The sequence below is a fragment of the Pristis pectinata genome, chromosome 1 (assembly GCF_009764475.1).
Source record: "Pristis pectinata isolate sPriPec2 chromosome 1, sPriPec2.1.pri, whole genome shotgun sequence".
Classification (NCBI taxonomy): Eukaryota; Metazoa; Chordata; class Chondrichthyes; order Rhinopristiformes; family Pristidae; genus Pristis; species Pristis pectinata.
Window position 1 is genome coordinate 26,083,589 of NC_067405.1, and position 17,511 is coordinate 26,101,099.

General features: G+C 39.6%; 1 protein-coding gene across 1 annotated transcript in view; it reads left to right on the forward strand.

Moving 5' to 3' along the window:
- The window catches only part of LOC127583300 (low-density lipoprotein receptor-related protein 1-like), a 1,307,163-nt gene that overhangs the window by 1,220,554 nt on the left and 69,098 nt on the right, over nucleotides 1-17,511 (forward strand). Inside the window, exons 70-75 of the mRNA XM_052039177.1 lie at nucleotides 5,309-5,438; nucleotides 6,466-6,588; nucleotides 7,641-7,763; nucleotides 12,615-12,749; nucleotides 14,393-14,527; nucleotides 15,998-16,120. Of these exons, the coding sequence (XP_051895137.1) occupies nucleotides 5,309-5,438; nucleotides 6,466-6,588; nucleotides 7,641-7,763; nucleotides 12,615-12,749; nucleotides 14,393-14,527; nucleotides 15,998-16,120 (769 nt within the window). The remainder of the gene's footprint in view (nucleotides 1-5,308; nucleotides 5,439-6,465; nucleotides 6,589-7,640; nucleotides 7,764-12,614; nucleotides 12,750-14,392; nucleotides 14,528-15,997; nucleotides 16,121-17,511) is intronic.

The window sequence follows — 17,511 nt, forward strand, 5'->3', positions numbered from 1 at the left end:
TGTCATGTGCGTAAGTATAGAGAGGTACAGGTACAATGAAAAACTTGCTTGCAGCAGCATCACAGGCATGTAGGTACAGACAACACACAGAATATAAATTATACATAAATTATATAAGACAATGAAGTGAGAGAAAAAAAGACTGTGCAAAAACAAGACAGTGCAAAGCGAAAGACACAATCAGAAACAGTTTCATGATAGTACAAGAGGTGGTCTGTAGTGTTCCATTGCGAAGGTAGGATTACGGCTGTGTGGGTTGGTTCAAGAACCTGATGGTTGTAGGAAAGTTACTGTTCCCCGGAAATGAAGACCTTGGACTGGATCATACCTACCAATGGCTGGTAGTTCCATAGAGCACTGCCAGCATTGCCCTTGTGGCTCAGACCAGTTCCACCGACCAAACAACTGACCTCCTGCTCTGTGGCCGGACTCGCTTCTGAATCCAGAGAAGGAGCATTGACTTCCTGATTGGAAGGGCTAGTTACGCTTTGCATTTCGTCTCTCATTTTTTTAGCTGGCCAAGGCTGAAATAAGTATTGCAACCTCATTCATTTGAATGTAATTTCTGCCCTTGAGTCCAAAGGTAACTACAGCCACACAGCCAGGTTTATTGATTTTATTGTTTAAATATTCTTCGTTTTTCAAAATTACTTAAGACTCTTTGAATTGTTTTAAAATCAATTAAAGGTCTGGATACTTGGCACAGTAGTGTAGCGGTTAGCATCATGCTACTAAAGCGCCAGCGACCCGGGTTCAATTCCAGCTGCTGTCTGTAAGGAGTTTGTATGTCCTCCCCATGTCTGCGTGGGTTTCCTCCAAGTGCTCCGGCTTTCCCCCACATTCCAAAGACGTACGGGTTAGGAAGTTGTGGGCATGCTATGTTGGCGCCGGAAGCGTGGCGACACTTGTGGGCTGCCCCCAGAACACTCTATGCAAAGATGCATTTCACTGTGTGTTTCGATGAACATGTGACTAATAAAGAAATCTCATCTTGTCTTATCATATCGCACAGAAACAGGATCTTAGGCACCCATATCGGTGCTGACCATCAAGTACCTGTTTATTCTAATCCCAACTAGCAGCATTTGATCCACAGCCTTCTATGCCTTGGCGATTCAAGTGGTTGTCCACATATTTAGAAACATAGAAACATAGAAAACCTACAGCACAATTCAGGCCCTTCGGCCCACGAAGCTGTGCCGAACATGTCCCTACCTTACAGACCCATAGCCCTCTATTTTCCTCAGCTCCATGTACCTATCCAAAAGTCTCTTAAAAGACCCTATCGTATCCGCCTCCACCACCATTGCTGGCAGCCCATTCCACGCACTCACCACTCTCTGAGTAAAAAACTTACCCCTGACATCTCCCCTATACCTACTCCCCAGCACCTTAAACCTATGTCCTCTTGTGGCAACCATTTCAGCCCTGGGGAAAAGCCTCTGACTATGCCTCTCATCATCTTATATACCTCTATCAGGTCCCCCTTCATCCTCCGTCGCTCCAAGGAGAAAAGGCCGAGTTCTCTCAACCTGCTTTCATAAGGCATGCTCCGCAATCCAGGCAGCATCCTTGTAAATCTCCTCTGCACCCTTTCTATGGCTTCCACATCTTTCCTGTAGTGAGGTGACCAGAACTGAACACAATACTCCAAGTGGGGTCTGACCAGAGACCTATATAACTGCAACAATACTTCACGGCTCCTAAATTCAATTCCCCGATTAATGAAGGACAATACACCATATGCCTTCGTAACCACAGAGTCAACTTGCACAGCCGCTTTAAGCATTCTATGGACTCGGACCCCAAGATCCCTCTGATCCTCCACACTGCCGAGAGTCCTACCATTAAGATTATATTCCGCCAACATATTTGACCTACCAAAATGAACCACTTCACACTTATCTGGGTTGAACTGCATCTGCCACTTCTCAGCCCAACTCTGCATCCTATCTATATCCCTCTGTAACCTCTAACAGCCCTCCAAACTATCCACAACACCCCCAACCTTTGTGTCATCTGCAAACTTACTAACCCACCTCTCCACTTCCTCATCCAGATCGTTTATAAAAATCCCAAATAGTAAGGGTCCCAGTACAGATCCCTGAGGTACACCACTGGTCACTGACCTCCACTCAGAATACGACCCTTCAACAACCACTCTTTGCCTTCTGTGGGCCAGCCAGTTCTGGATCCACAATGCAACGTCCCCTTGGATCCCATATCTCCTCACCCTCTCCATAAGCCTCACATGGGGTACCTTATCAAACGCCTTGCTGAAATCTATTTACACTACATCTACTGCTCTCCCTTCATCGATGTGTTTAGTCACACCCTCAAAAAATTCAATCAGGCTCGTAAGGCAGGACCTGCCCTTGACAAAGCCATGCTGACTGTTCCTAATCATATTATACCTCTCCAAATGTTTATAAATCCTGCTTCTCAGGATCTTCTCCATCAGCTTACCAACCACGGAAGTAAGACTCACTGGTCTATAATTTCCCGGGCTATCTCTACTCCCCTTCTTGAATAAGGAAACAACATCTGCAACCCTCCAATCCTCGGGATCCTCTCCCGTCTCCATTGATGATGCAAAGATCATTGCCACAGGCTCCGCAATCTCCTCCCTCGCCTCCCACAGCAGCCTGGTGTACATCTCTTCTGGTCCTGGTGACTTATCCAACTTGATACTTTCCAAAAGCTCTGGCACCTCCTCTTTCTTAATATCCACATGCTCAAACTTTTCAGTCTGCTGCAAGTCATCACTGCAATCACTAAGATCCTTTTCCATAGTGAATACTGAAGTATTCATTAATTACCTCTGCTACTTCCCAGATCCATACACACTTTCCCACTGTTACACTTGATATGTCCTATTCTTTCATGTCTTATCCTTTTACTCTTCACATACTTGTAGAATGCCTTGGGGTTTTCCTTAATCCTGCCTGCCAAGGCCTTCTTATGGCCCCTTTTGGCTCTCCTAATTTCCTTCTTAAACTCCTTCCTGTTAGCCTTATACTCTTCCGGATCTCTAACATTACCTAGCTCTCTGAACCTTTTGTAAGCTTTTCTTTTTCTTTTGACTAGATTTATTATAGCCTTTGTACACCACGGTTCTTGTATCCTATCGTAACTTCCTGGTCTCATTGGAACAGGCCTATGCAGAACTCCACACAAATATCCCCTGAATATTTGCCACATTTCTTCTGTACTTTTCCCTGAGAACATCTGTTCCCAATTTAAGCTTCCAATTTCCTGCCTGAGAGCCTCATAATTCCCTTTACTCCAACTAAACGCCTTTCTAGTCTGTCTGTTCCTATCTCCCTCCAATGCTATTGTAAAGGATATAGAATTATGATCACTATCTCCAAAATGCTCTCTCGTTGAGAGATCTGACAGCTGACCAGGTTCATTTCCCAATACCAAATCAAGCACAGCTTCTCCTCTTGTAGGCTTATCTACCTATTGTGTCAAGAATCCTTCCTGAACACACTTGACAAACTCTTCCCCATTCAAACCTCTCACTGTCTGGAGATGCCAATCGATGTTTGGGAAATTAAAATCCCCCATCACAACAACTCTGTTATTGTCACACTTTTCTAGGATCTGATTCCCTATCTGCTCCTCGATATCTCTGTTACTATTGGGCGGCCTATAAAAAACACCCAATAAAGTTATTGACCCCTTCCTGTTCCTAACCTCCACCCACAGAGATTCCTTAAATGTTCTGAGAGTACCTGTCTGCACCACCCACTCAGACAGTGTATTCCAGATTCCAATCACCCTCTGGGTGAAAAAAAAATTTCAGATCTCTTCTACATTCTTACCACTAAACTTGTGCTCTAGCTATAGACACATCTGCTATGGGGAACATTTTCTACCAACTAGCTTATCCATAATTTTGTACACCTCTCTCAGGTCCCCCTCAGCCTCTTCTGCTCAGCCTATCTAGTCTCTCATAACTGAAACATTCCATTCCAGGCAACATCCTGGTGAATCTCCACTGCACCTTCTCCAATACAATCCCTTCCAATAGTGTGGTGACCAGAACTGTATACTCCAGCTGTGACCTAACCAAAATGTTATCAAGAACATGACCTCCATGTTCTTATATTCTGTGCTGTGACTAATGAAGGCAAGTATCCTGTATACCATCTTAACCACTTTATCAACCTGTACTGCACCTTTAGGGATGTATGAACTTGTACACCAAGATCCTTCTGTTCCTAGGGCCTACCATTCTTGGTACATGACCTATTCTTATTACACTTCCCAAGATACATCACCTCACACATGATTAAACTGTTTCTGCCATTGCTCTGCCCAATTTTCCAGCTAATCAATAACATTATACAACCTAAGACTACCCTCATCACTATTAACAATGTCACCAATTTTTGTTTCAAACTTGCTAATCATACCCCCCTACATTCAGATCCAAACCGTTAATATACATAAGAAACAGTAATTGTCCCACCATTGGTTACAGGCGTCCAATCACAAAAACTATCCTCGAACACTATTCGCTGTCTGCTACTATCAAGCCAACATTTTATTCAGCTTGCCAATTTGCCATGGATTATTGATTACCTGGGCTCTAACTTTTTGGATCATCCTTCTCTGTGGGACCTTGTCAAAAGTTCATGTGGACTACATCAACTACATAGCATGTTATCGATGTTAGCTTGGAACATCTGTCCTTAATGACCTTAGCAATTTTATGTAGTTCAGTGCAAGATGGTACAATCTTTGCCAGGGGAAGGGAGGCAAGACCCCATTTGGAAACTGAATGGTTATTCTGGGTGGATAAACTGTTGGCGGTTCTGGCCAAGAACAATTCTTTCTTGAAGATTCTGAGTTTTTGAACATTGTAATTAGTTGAGTAACCATCACCTGTTTAAAATGGCCAGAAAACTTCAGTCATTCTGTTTGAAAGGTGGAAACTATGAATTCTGCCAGACTTTTCCAGAGATACGATTTAGACCCTATCAATTCTGGTTTGTTATAGATGGCTAAATGCAATGATGTATTAAAATTAAATATGTGGTCCCTGTAAATTTCTAGTATGCTATACAAACATACTTCCTTTAAAAATGATGTTATGAGTATTGTTATAAGTAAATGTTGCAAATCACTGATGTCGCCTGACTAAGTCTAAATTTTATCTGCCCTTAACGCTGTCAGTTCCAAATTTACAAAAGATGATTAGCAGCATGCTTTAGTAATTTCTGACTCCTTTGTAATTAGCCATATGGCTTTGGTGACAAACATTATTACATTAAACCTTGCATATGATTTATATTAACAGAAAGACTGTGTAATTAAATGTAAAGAGGATCAGTTCCAGTGTAAGCATGGCCACTGTATTCCTGTCAGGTGGCACTGCGATGGAGAGACTGATTGTCTAGATGGCAGTGATGAGGAAAACTGTGAACAAGGTAACTGAAATAGCTTAAATGGTTTCACTGATATCAGTTTAATTTTCAGTTCCATCAGAATGATATGAGCCTTGCTTATTGCCAGGATTTTATGACCATGCATTGACATTTTATTCTCAGTAAATTCCATTGCCATATGGTGGGTTCTTGGTTGATAATTTTATGGCCACAGCTTTGAATATCTTCAGACCCAGATAATTCTCTTTATATATATGAAGGAGGTTAAACTCCTTAGTTTAGTGGTTATATAAGGTTCCCATGAACATCTTAAAGGTTCAAAGCCTGTTGTACAATAGTAACAGCCAAGAAGCCAAGATAACATAAATTTTCTGCCTTCTATATGAGGCATCAACTCATTTATTTTGAAAACACCTCCTCAAATTTGCTGCTACATTCCCTTTATTAGGATACATGTGAGGGTCTGATAATATCGAGTCAATTGGTACTCTAACCAATGATCTGACTGGGGAAGCCATTGCTATTGTCATCCCACGTGTAGCAAGCAGGCTGAGAAGAGGTGATTCTAACCTCTCAGTGTTCTGCTCCTGCCTGCCAACCGTTTTATGCTTTCTACCATTTACTCACACAGAACTGCAATGAACTGCAGTTGTCCCAGGAGCTCAAACAAGCTCACCCCAGCCTCTGCTCACTTGATCCCGATCCCTTCAAAAAAGGGTCTTCTGGTCACAAGTAACTAAGTATTAAAGATAAGGCAAAAGAATATGATACAAGATGTTTTCTTTTTTTACACCAGTATAATTACAGCTTATTATCTAAAGATATTGAATATGTCATATTTGTTTCTTGTTCTGGATAATATCATAAGAAAACAAGGAACTCTCCATTAGGAGCAAAAACTACTGGTTGGCAGATAAATTACTGCATGATAGGAGAAGTGAGGAAAATAATTCCATAAATGAATGAGTCCATCAAATCACTTATCCTTGAATTGACATATATGTATTGAAATTAATGATCCTGTTATATGAATCTGAATATTACATTGTTTAATATTTTGGTTTTCTAGTGCAAACAACTTGCAATGTAGATGAATTCCAATGCAACAATACACTTTGTAAGCTTGTATCATGGCTGTGTGATGGTGAGGATGATTGTGGAGACAACTCTGATGAAAACCCAGAAATGTGTGGTATGTTAATTATCCTTCTTGCATTCAGTAAGTGCTCTGATGTTCATTTCCCTCTCAAGAGAGAAAGAAAACTCGAGACATATGTTGAGAAGTCAAGTAGATGGGTTTAATTTATGATAATAATGAGGAGCATGTTTTAGTTTAATGAGCTTTTCCTGATCCTAATCTCCACAGTGAGAGACAGCAGGAAGTAATAGGGTAAGGCGTGGATGCTTGGAGAGTTATACTGTGGTGGTGAAACAGGGCGGGAGGCAGAAGTTTCCTGAAAAGAGTTTTTGATACTGTTTAGTCACAATGGAGAAGGGAACTAGGGGCATCTAATCAATAACATTGGGAGGGATAGGGAGCTCTTGTAATATCAAGCAATATTGATTATTTGCTGTGTTTAGTCAATCCTCCAGAGACTACCTGAACACCAGTGGCTCCAATAACTACCACCTCACCACCCTCCACCACACCAGCACCAACATGATTTGTCCCAAAGATGCACTTCCAAAAACTACTATAATGATATTGAAACTGCCCCTTAGAAATAGTTGAAGTAAAGAAAATTTGGTTGACTGGCAGATTTGTTTGGGGTGGGGCGGGGGCAGGGGGGTTGGTGAGGGGATGGAGTGGTGGTGGTGGTCATTATTGGTACAGGCTCAAAAATTAAGACAAGCAAATTTCCAGACCGGAAACATTAACTCTATTTTTCTCCCTACAGATGCTGCCTGATATTCTGAGTTTTCCTCATTTTCTGTTTTATTTCATATTTGTAATGTAAGAATCATTAGCCATGAGAGGACGTGAATAATAACATTAGCTGCTGTGTATATGGGAGATGTAGCTGGGATATTTTCAAAAGCTAAGTCTGCCTTAGGGGTAATACTTAGACAATTCAATCAACCATAATTAAATTAAACAGCTCAGTGTTAGTAGGCAGGTATTTGGTCAGTGAGGAAAATGTTACAGGAAGTAGTTTGACACTAATAGGTATTTTAAGAAATATTTTTTATTATCATTGAAAGGGATCTTGGTAAAGGTTGCTTCTTGCATTTTGTATTAAACAGTAAAATTTCAGTGTCCTCCCTCAAGATCATTCAGATGTAAAAATGGGAGAGTCTGCCTTCGACCTGAGCGAGTTTGTGATGAAATGAATAACTGTGGTGACAACTCTGATGAAGTGGACTGTGGTACGTGCCCTTATTTAGTTAAGAGTTATTATTATAATATAATTATATTATAACCACTAATGCATTGTTTTTCGATAATATCCTTACATTTTAAACATTCAAGAATAAATAGTGTATCAATTATGACATGAATTATAAATCAGTATTTATGACTTGATACCTAGATGCAGCAACATTAAAACTAAAACAAGAACTTACACTGGTACAATGCATTTCATATCTACAGCATCTCATTATTCTTCACAATTAATGAAGTGTTTACCTTCAAATGTAAACACAGTTCTTTGGTGGGCAGATTTGGCTATTTTAAATACAGGAAGAAACCTCAAAGTATTGACGTCAATGACCAGTTGATCTGGTTTTGAAATCATTGATCGAAGGATAAATGTTGATCAAGGCACAATTTAAACAACAGCAAATTTTACGAATAATATTAGTACCTATGCATACTTAAACAGGCTAAAGGACCATTAGCTTAATATGAAACATACAGCATCTCTAGCTATGCAACAGTTTCTAGAGTTGGGCTTGATCTCTTGTTCCCTTGACTTTTGGCAAGAATGTTATCACCCAGCCAAGTTAGCACCAAGCGGGGGAAATATTTCCAGCTACAGTTAAAAGATATTGGAGAAGAACTGTATGTATGTCCAGTTGTACTTACCTCTTAATATTCTGTTCCATTGACTTCTCTTTGCAGAGCTATGTACGACAAGGGACAATATTTTCCATGCCTTCAGTGCTAGCAGCAAAAGACAGATTGCACTTCTAACTACTCCAATGAGAATTCTTGTATTTTAACTTGGCTTAAGATAATGAAATTGGTCATACCATTTTGATCAATAACCTCAAATTTTCAAGATTCTTTTGAGGTGTTCAGAATTTTGATTCTGGATAATTGGAAATTTAAGAGACTATCAAGATTACTTCAGCCTATTTGTCTGTAAATAGCATAGAATCGTAAGTCAATTACTGCACAGAGGAAACCATTCAGCCCATCACATCTGACCTTACAAAAAGGCTATCCAATCTAATTCCACCTTCCAGCAACATTCATAGCCTTGGAGGTTATGGATCTTCAAAGTACTCATCCAAATGTGATGAGGGTTTCTCTTACCCTTTCGGGCAGTATCTTCCAGATCCCAGTTCCATTCTGGCTGAAAAATATTTTACTCAATTCCCCTCTCTTTTTTTTATTGCTTTCTTGAAATATATGCCTTTTGGTTTTTGACCCCTCTGCAAGGGAAAAGAGATCCTTCCTATTTACTAATTCATGATTTTATACACTTCATTTTAATCTCTGCTCAGATTCCTCTGTTCCAAAGAAAATAGCCTAACTTGTCTAATCTTTCATAGCTAAAACATTTCAGTCTTGGCAACATCCTCATAAATCTCCTCTGTACTCCCTTCAGTGTATATACCAATTTTTCTTGTAATGTGATGACCTGAACTGTGTGCAGTACTCAAGCTGTAGCCAGACTAGTATTGTACATAGTTCCAGCATAACCTGGCTGTTTCTATATTTTATGCCTCAATTGATAAGGGAAAACATCTGTATACCTTCATCACCACCTAATCCCCTGTGACCTTCAAAATCTGTGGATGTACACTCCAAGCTCCTTATGTTTCTCCACACCATAAATGTGTTTACTTTAAAAGGCTAATACAATACTAAATCACCCAAAGAATGTTAAGAGAAGAGGCTTGTCACCATAAATAATTAAACGTATTGACAAATAAGTTGAGGAAAGTGTACCTATTCAAGTGCAAGGCCGGACTTTGTGGCAGAGGCAACTAATCATTGCTTTGTGAGACCCATCTAAAAGAGTTGCATTAGCCCTCAATGTGTGAAGCATTTGCTGTGCTTAACACTGCACCTTCCACAATTGTTTTACCACTGCTTGAGAATAAAACTGCTAAATTCTACATTACTCACTACTGCATCATTTACACAGCAGTGCCTGACCATAGATAATGCCAGCTGATATAATTATTATGGCTGTGTAAAAGGGATGTGAGCTGGAGCATGTGACATCTGCTGGTCGCCTGTAGTGACTGAATTAATGTTGTACTGCTGACCTGCTGCCCTATCTAATTTCATATTAAAAGAATTGGAATACATTAGTATTGGTATTACAAGCTCCTGAGGAAATAGAAAGTAAAATATGGCTAATATTATGGATGCATAGGAATATAAACTGAAATACTGTACTTCTATTTTACAGGTATGAAATGGGTGCAAAAAATACCAGCTGTAGGATACCCTTTGCCCAGTCTGAACGCATGTTTGTCCTACTGTCAAATTAATGGGGTCCAATATTTAGATGTCACAGGCAAAAACATAAAACAGGTGTTAGATTCCTTGTATATGTAAATTAAGGACTTAACACCTGGTGAAAGCCACCTTTGACGAATTAATCACCAGTTCTTTAGCTGTCCCATGGCCTCTAATCAGAGGCAATGTTTTGATTTTTTTTATTAAGCAGCTCCTTTCTGTAAAGTCAGAAGTATTAGGACTGATTTCTTGCATCTACTATAGTCATAATAGCCTTCCTCCATTTAATCTGATCCAGTATCCAATCATTCCTCCACCCTCACAATCCAGCACCACTGTCTGCAATGAATGAAACTTGGCCAAGATGGGCAGCCTAAAATTGGCATCTCCCTTCAAGCAAGTTTTTTGTTTATTTCAAAAATGTACTTTATTCATAATAAAACATATACACAAAGGAAGAAACAGTGCAAAAAAACTTTTACATTCATGGTCGTTACATTCAGTAGTGTAAACTTCTTTTTAAAGAAAAACAAACAAACATAGAACCATGCCACTCATGTAGCCTCCTGGGATGGTATGCCCTTCTCATTGCTTGAGGGGTTTCCCCACCCAACTCTGCCCCTCCATGTGCAGTAGTGGAAGGAGCCTATACTGTGGTCCTTCCCCACAGAGACTTAGTATTGATTGCACTGAGCTTCAGTGCGTCCCTCAGCATGTACTCCTGCAGCCTGGCATTCCCTTACAGACATCTCACTGCACTGGAAGACCAACAAGTTTCAGGCAGACCAAAGGGCGTCTTTCACCAAGTTGATGATCTTCCAGTAGCATTTGATGTCTGTCTCGGTGTGTATCTCTGGGAACAGCCCATAGATCAGAGAATTCTGTCACGCAGCTGCTGGAGATGAACCAGGACACGGACCCTTGCATCTGTCTCCACACCATCTTTGCAAAACCACAGTCTGCAAAGAGGTGGGTGACCGTTTTTTCCCCACCGCAGCTGTCCTAAGGGCAGCGTGCATTGGAGATGATATGTGTACAGGAAGGATCTGACTGTGAGGGCCCCTTTCACCACCGGCCAAGTGAGGTCTTAGTGCTTGTTGGTGAGATCTGGTAATGAGATATTTTAACAGATGGTTTGGATAGTCTGCTCAGGGAACCACCCCACTATATCCACTGTCTGATGGACTTATGGTCAAACGTGTTTACCTGGAAGTACTCTTCCACAAAGGACAGGTAGTGCGACAATGTCCAGCTGACTGGGGCATTGCATGATAGAGGGGCCTAACCTATCTTCTGCAACACCAGGGACAGGTAGAACCTTAGCATGTAGTGACACTTGGTGCCCATGTACTTTGAGTCCACACACCGCCTGATACAGCCACACACAAAGGTGGTCATCAGGATGAGGGCAACGTTGGGTACACTTTTGCCTCCATTCTCTCGGGACTTATGCATCATGATTCATCAGACTCGCTCCATCTTGGACCCCCAGATAAACTGGAAGACATCCCGGGTGATTATTCAGGCAGAGGAGCGGGGAGCAGGGCACGCCTGCACCAAGTACAGCAGCCCTGAGAACATATCGCACCTTATGACCAAGTTCTTACCAGTTATTGACAGAGAATGCCATTTCCACGGACTCAATTTTTGTTTTACCTTCCCAATCCACTCCAGCCAGTTCTTGCCCATTGCCAAAGAGCATGGCTTTGCTCTTCCTGCGATTGACTCTGGTCCCGGATGCCAACTCAAATTGGTTAATCTGCAATCTGACCATGGATCTGAGCAGAAGACTGCAACATTGTCCATGTACAGGGAGGTTTTGACATGTGCCTCCATTGCCTGGCAATGTCACCCCTCTTATGCTCTCATCTTTCCTGATAGATTCGGCAAAGGGTTCTTTGCAGCACACAAACAAGACAGGGGAGGGTGGACAACCCTGCCTGACTCCAGACTTGATGGGGAAACTAATGTCTCCCACCCATTGATTTGAACTGCACTACGGATATCTGTGCAGAGCAGTTGGATCCAATTTCTGATTTCCTCTCCAAAACCCATTTTGGAGAGCACATCCATCAAGTATGTATGTGATATCCTGTTGAAGGCTTTCTCCTGATCCAAGCTGACCAGGTAGGCATCTGCCCCTCTGTCCTGCACGTAGGTGATGGTATCCCTGTGTAGCCAGAAGCATAGCATTATACACATCCAGCAGGTCCAGGCCCATCCAGTCCCACAGAACCAAATACAACTCTGCAGTACAATCCACCAAGCAAGCTGTTATTGGAAAGGGAAACAAGCAGCAGCAGCTCATCCCAGTTATTCAGATGAGTGCAGAACATACTTTTACTTTGGCCTTCTGGCCTTTTAGTTCAGACGAATGCCATCTCCACAGTATTGCACCGACCCAGACTCATTTCCAGACTGTAAATTCCACTATAAGCGTCATCACTTGCTAATGCCATGATTGGATATTTCACAGTTTACATTGTAAACCATGCGTTCACTGTTTTTGGGTAACTTTCTGTTTGTTTGGCTATGCTTACATCATTCATCATGAGTCACCCTGTCCAATTAATTCACAGATAAGCAAATTCAGAGGCCATGTGGGAAGGATGAGTTTACATGCAGCAATGGGAAGTGCATTCCTATAGAGCTACAATGTGACATGTTCAATGACTGTGCTGATGGTGGGTCCGATGAACAAGACTGCATTAGAAGTAAGTCTTGATTAAAGTACATTTAGTGCAAGTGTAATTCTTTACACTTAGTTAATATATAAAAGTTAATTATAGGAGATATATAATGCTGGTGATGACCATAACCAACATCCTATGTTCCTTTGTATAAGCTTTGTTAATCAACTTTGGAAAAATCTCAACTATTTTTTCATATGTTGATATCAGAACTGTTTTGACTGTCCACAGGTATTTAGCTTGTTTAAAGAGTAAATATGTTAGTAGTTCCATCAGAGATTTTGTTAAAAATACCACTGCTAAATTTCAGATAAAATATAAATGTCTTTGTGTTAACTGATCTGTGCACGGAATCTCAATGCAGTTGTCATATTGCAAAATGATGATCAAAGGAAGAATGGGCAGTTATCTGGAGATGCTTTAGTTGCCATCATAATACAAAAACTTCAAATCCTATATTTATTTCAGTATTTAGTGCTAATCAAGTTTTGTTCCAAGAGCAATGTATTCTTCAATCTCGATTTAAAGTAATCTTCCTTGGTTTTAAGAGGCATTTTGACGTTTTTCTGGTCTAATCTTCAGGAATATTCCCCAAAAGCCACATTTAAGGCCCCATTTATGGAATTCTCAAGCCCCCATTCATTACAAAGTTCACTAAGTTCTTATAACTCCTGGAGTACCATTTAATTCTACAGTAAATGTTACAGACAGGTCCATTATTCAGGTTAAGTAAACTGATAAAATGAAAAATATGGCATACAAGTTATTTTAACAGTATGAGTTGTATTTATTTTTGAAACTTACATTGATGAAAATAGGGTGCAGTTTTGAGTGGAAATTTCTTCATTGAGCCATATTTGCTTCCGCAGTGTATATATATAAAAAAATGTCTCTTTTAAGCCAAAAACTGAAATTGACCAAAGTAAGCACAGGTGCATTGATAACGAGTAAAGCTATTACGTAATTCATAGCATTTGGAACCATCTAGTGTAAATTGACATAAATCTAAGAAGCTGTTTCCAAAACATGTCATCATGGAATCATTGGAAGTCAGTTCTTTTTAATAAGAGTCATTTTCTTAGAGTTTTCTTGCATTCAAAACATGGAGGTTATGGGTATAGGTATAATAGTTGTGCATTACTCTCATGTGTATTTAAATGTTGATGGATTAATTAGGGCATTAGTATATCATGGGAAGTACATCAGGAGACACCATTACAAAATAATTGAAAATCCAACCATTGCAGATGCTGGAAGTCTGAAATAAAAACACAGAATGCAGGGAAAACTCAGCAAGTCAGGCAGCATCTGTGAAAAAAGAAAGACTTAATGTTTTAGGTCAAAACTTAGAAGAAAGCTGTACTTTTAATGAAAGTGCTGGAAAATAGTCATCCATGTATCCTGATTCTTCCCACACATCCCTAAACATGTTACAAGAACAAAAAAATAACCCTTAGCTAAGACAGCAAACCTCTTATCAAGGTTACTGTCCTTTATGTGTCCAAACACTCAAGGCCACAGATTGATTGCCACATTACATTTCAATTTGTATCTGCCGTGATTCCACAGTTGTCGAAAAATGTTGTAATACCTTTTTATGAGTCTTCGTAACTGCTTTTAAAATTCTGATTATTTTTGATGGTTGATTTTCTTTATTTTTCCCCCAGATTATAATGAATTTAATTGTGAAGAAGAAGTAAATCCTTGTGGCAATGATGCTTATTGTAATAGGACAAAATTTTCACTTTTCTGTGAGTGTCGGCCTGGTTTTCAAAGAAACAAAGCCTCAAAGCAGTGTGAAGGTAACTATTTAGTTCTTTATTACACGGGCTATGCATTAAGTAGAATTCTTAATTTATCTCCCATTTATATTGCAATGAACATTTCCTTTGCTGATTATTAGTTAAAGATTCAGAAGAAGTTATTTTAGTAAACAGTTACTTAACTTCATTAGTCTTATAGAATCTACCCTAATCTATTACAAACTGCTGGGTGTCAGAGTGCATCTGAATGTGACCTTTTCCCTTTGGATCCTGGCTTTGAATACCAGTCTCATCTTTTTTGTTGGCGAGAAAATCCATTGTAAATTCAATTAAATTCCATGAAACAAAACTTTCTAAACCTTAATCAGATGGCTAGCCTTCTCAGATTGGTCTCCAAATATAAAGACACCACCAATACAGGAGATACTGGCCTAGTTTTAAGTATGCTTTATAGTTGTAGCAGTGCATTGTCCCCATCCAAAATTAATTTCATTGACTATAGGTACCAAACAGGGATAAAATTCCAGGCAACTATTTTCCCTGGTTGAGTTTTAGTCAGGTTGATACAATGGTACATGCTTTCTGACTAAAATGCCCTTACATATCTGTTGTTGATGTCTTAAAGTGACTTCTTTAAACTTGTTCTCTTGGGAGTGCTTGATACTGACTGGATAAAACATCCAGATCTTGGTGAAGAACTATATCCTGCTGACCAATTTTCCAATAAAAAACTACACAATTACAGTATGAATGGAGGTTTATTTTGTCAACATTACATGTAAAAAGATTCATCCTTCATTGGAAGTGCTAAATGTGCAATATTGTAATATATGTATATTATACTTAACATCCTTTGAATTGAATTGAAATAAATTTTGTAACCTGAGTTCAATGTGCGTACAGGACAATATTGTGTTGAGTACATACAACTGAAGTTGAATCTTCATCTCATCATCTCTTTTCCCATATAAATTTAAAGGTATGTACCTTGGCAAAAGAACCAAAATTACATGAGGAAAAATGTTTCACAAAGCAAGTGGTTAGAGTCTGGAATGCATTGCTACGATTAGTGGTAGAGGCAGATTTAACTGTAGCACTCAAAATGGGGCTAAATAAGTAGCAGATGGGAAATAATTTGCAAGACCATGGGGAGGGAATAAGTTGCAGGGAAATAAGGAAGGGAGAATGGAAAGTCTGGGATTTGGTTGACTGGGAGCTGGCATGGAACCAATGAGCCAAATGGGCTCCTCCTGTACCACAATAAGTAAGTTAAGAGGGTGGAAGAGTTCTAACACCTGGATTGATTTTATTCAGAGCCAGTATGAATCCAACAGGCTGAATGACGTGTTTACCTGTTGTACACATTCAGCGAGTCTCTGACAATTATACACAAGAATTCTAAAAGTTCCCAGATATGTCCAAAAATCTATTGCAAAATCATTGTTTTTGTTTCTCTCCTTGGGAAAATTGTCTCTAAGATATAACAGCATATATTTGAATTTTTTACAGATATTAACGAGTGCCTTCAATTTGGAACTTGCTCACACTACTGCAATAATACTAAAGGGTCATATACATGTACATGTGGAAAAAACTACAAACATTCTTACAACCACAGCTGCAAAACAGAAGGTAATAGTGCACAAAATATTGCACACTAAAGTAAAGTATATGAATGGTAATTTTGAATGCTGAATTAATTTACTTTGAAATATGACCAATCTTACATCACAAGTTATATTTTTGAGGCAATAAATATGTGTTTTTGTGTGAATTAATGTTGAGTAAAAATGTGAAATGTACATATCTCCGAATGTGACATGACATCACACCTTTGTTTGAAATTCCTGTTGGGAAGTACCGTGTGATGTAATTGTTCGATTAAAAGTGCCACAACAATACAACTGTATTAATACAAAAATACAATTATATTAAACTGTGCTTATAAAAAAAAACAAAAGAAAATTAAAAACAAGTGCTGGAAATCTGAAATAAAAGCAGAAAGTGCTGGAAACACTCAGCAGGTCAGGCATCATCTGTGGAAAGAGAAAGGAAATTTCTCAGAGAGATACCTCCTTTGTTTTAACCATCCCTCCCCACCTTCTCTGATACTTAAAGTCAACATGTGTTCTCTTTTCTTGACTTTTGACTGCAGGTCTTCGTCCTGCTATGTTAACTCTGTTTCTCTTTCCAGATTTACTGCCTGACCGGCTGTTTCCAATATTTTCTGTTTTAATTTTCTTATAAAAAGATTTTGAGCTTGCAAATTGAAGTAGGATCAGATATATCAGTGGTTGAGAGCACAGTCAATTATTGAGGCTCAGTTTTGGATCAGAGGAAATAGACATTTTCACTTAGTGCAGGTTAAGAAAGAGGCAGCAAAGCTTTGATCCCCTCTGATTCAAGAAGGATCAAAGATGTCAGGCCTACCAGGTAAGTGTAGGAATATTTCAGTCTGGAGGTGACAAAATCATGGATTAGTTGTTCAACTGCAGACAGGCCGAGGCAGACGCCGAGAATGGTGATGTTACCCAGCTGGAGGCAGCAGGTTTTTGCGATGAAGAAGATATGGATATGGAAGCTTAGCTCAGGGTTAATTGCAATGTCTAATTTCTGAACAATCAACTTCAGTCTTTATGTCTTGCATAAGCAGCATAACTTCAGTGTTTATGCTGCTGCAAAACAACAAGCTTCACGACATACGTCAGCGATAATAAACCTGATTCTGATTCTGAGTGCCCCTCAGATTGAAACTTATTTACAGTTATTTTCTGTCTTCCTCCACTGAACAGAAGTGTAAACAAGTGCATGTCATCTAAAATGTCCTGGTTGAATATATTCCTGAAGGCTTTGTCACATGGCCTCCATTTTTTACACATTCACAACATCAGTCCATCTTCTAGTACAATTAGAATAGTTGTTTTGTTACCCATTTGGATTAGCGTTGACAGCTGTGAAACATCATGTACAGTAAAACTCCAATAATCTGCTATCCAACCATTTGGAACTCCCAATGGCTCAGC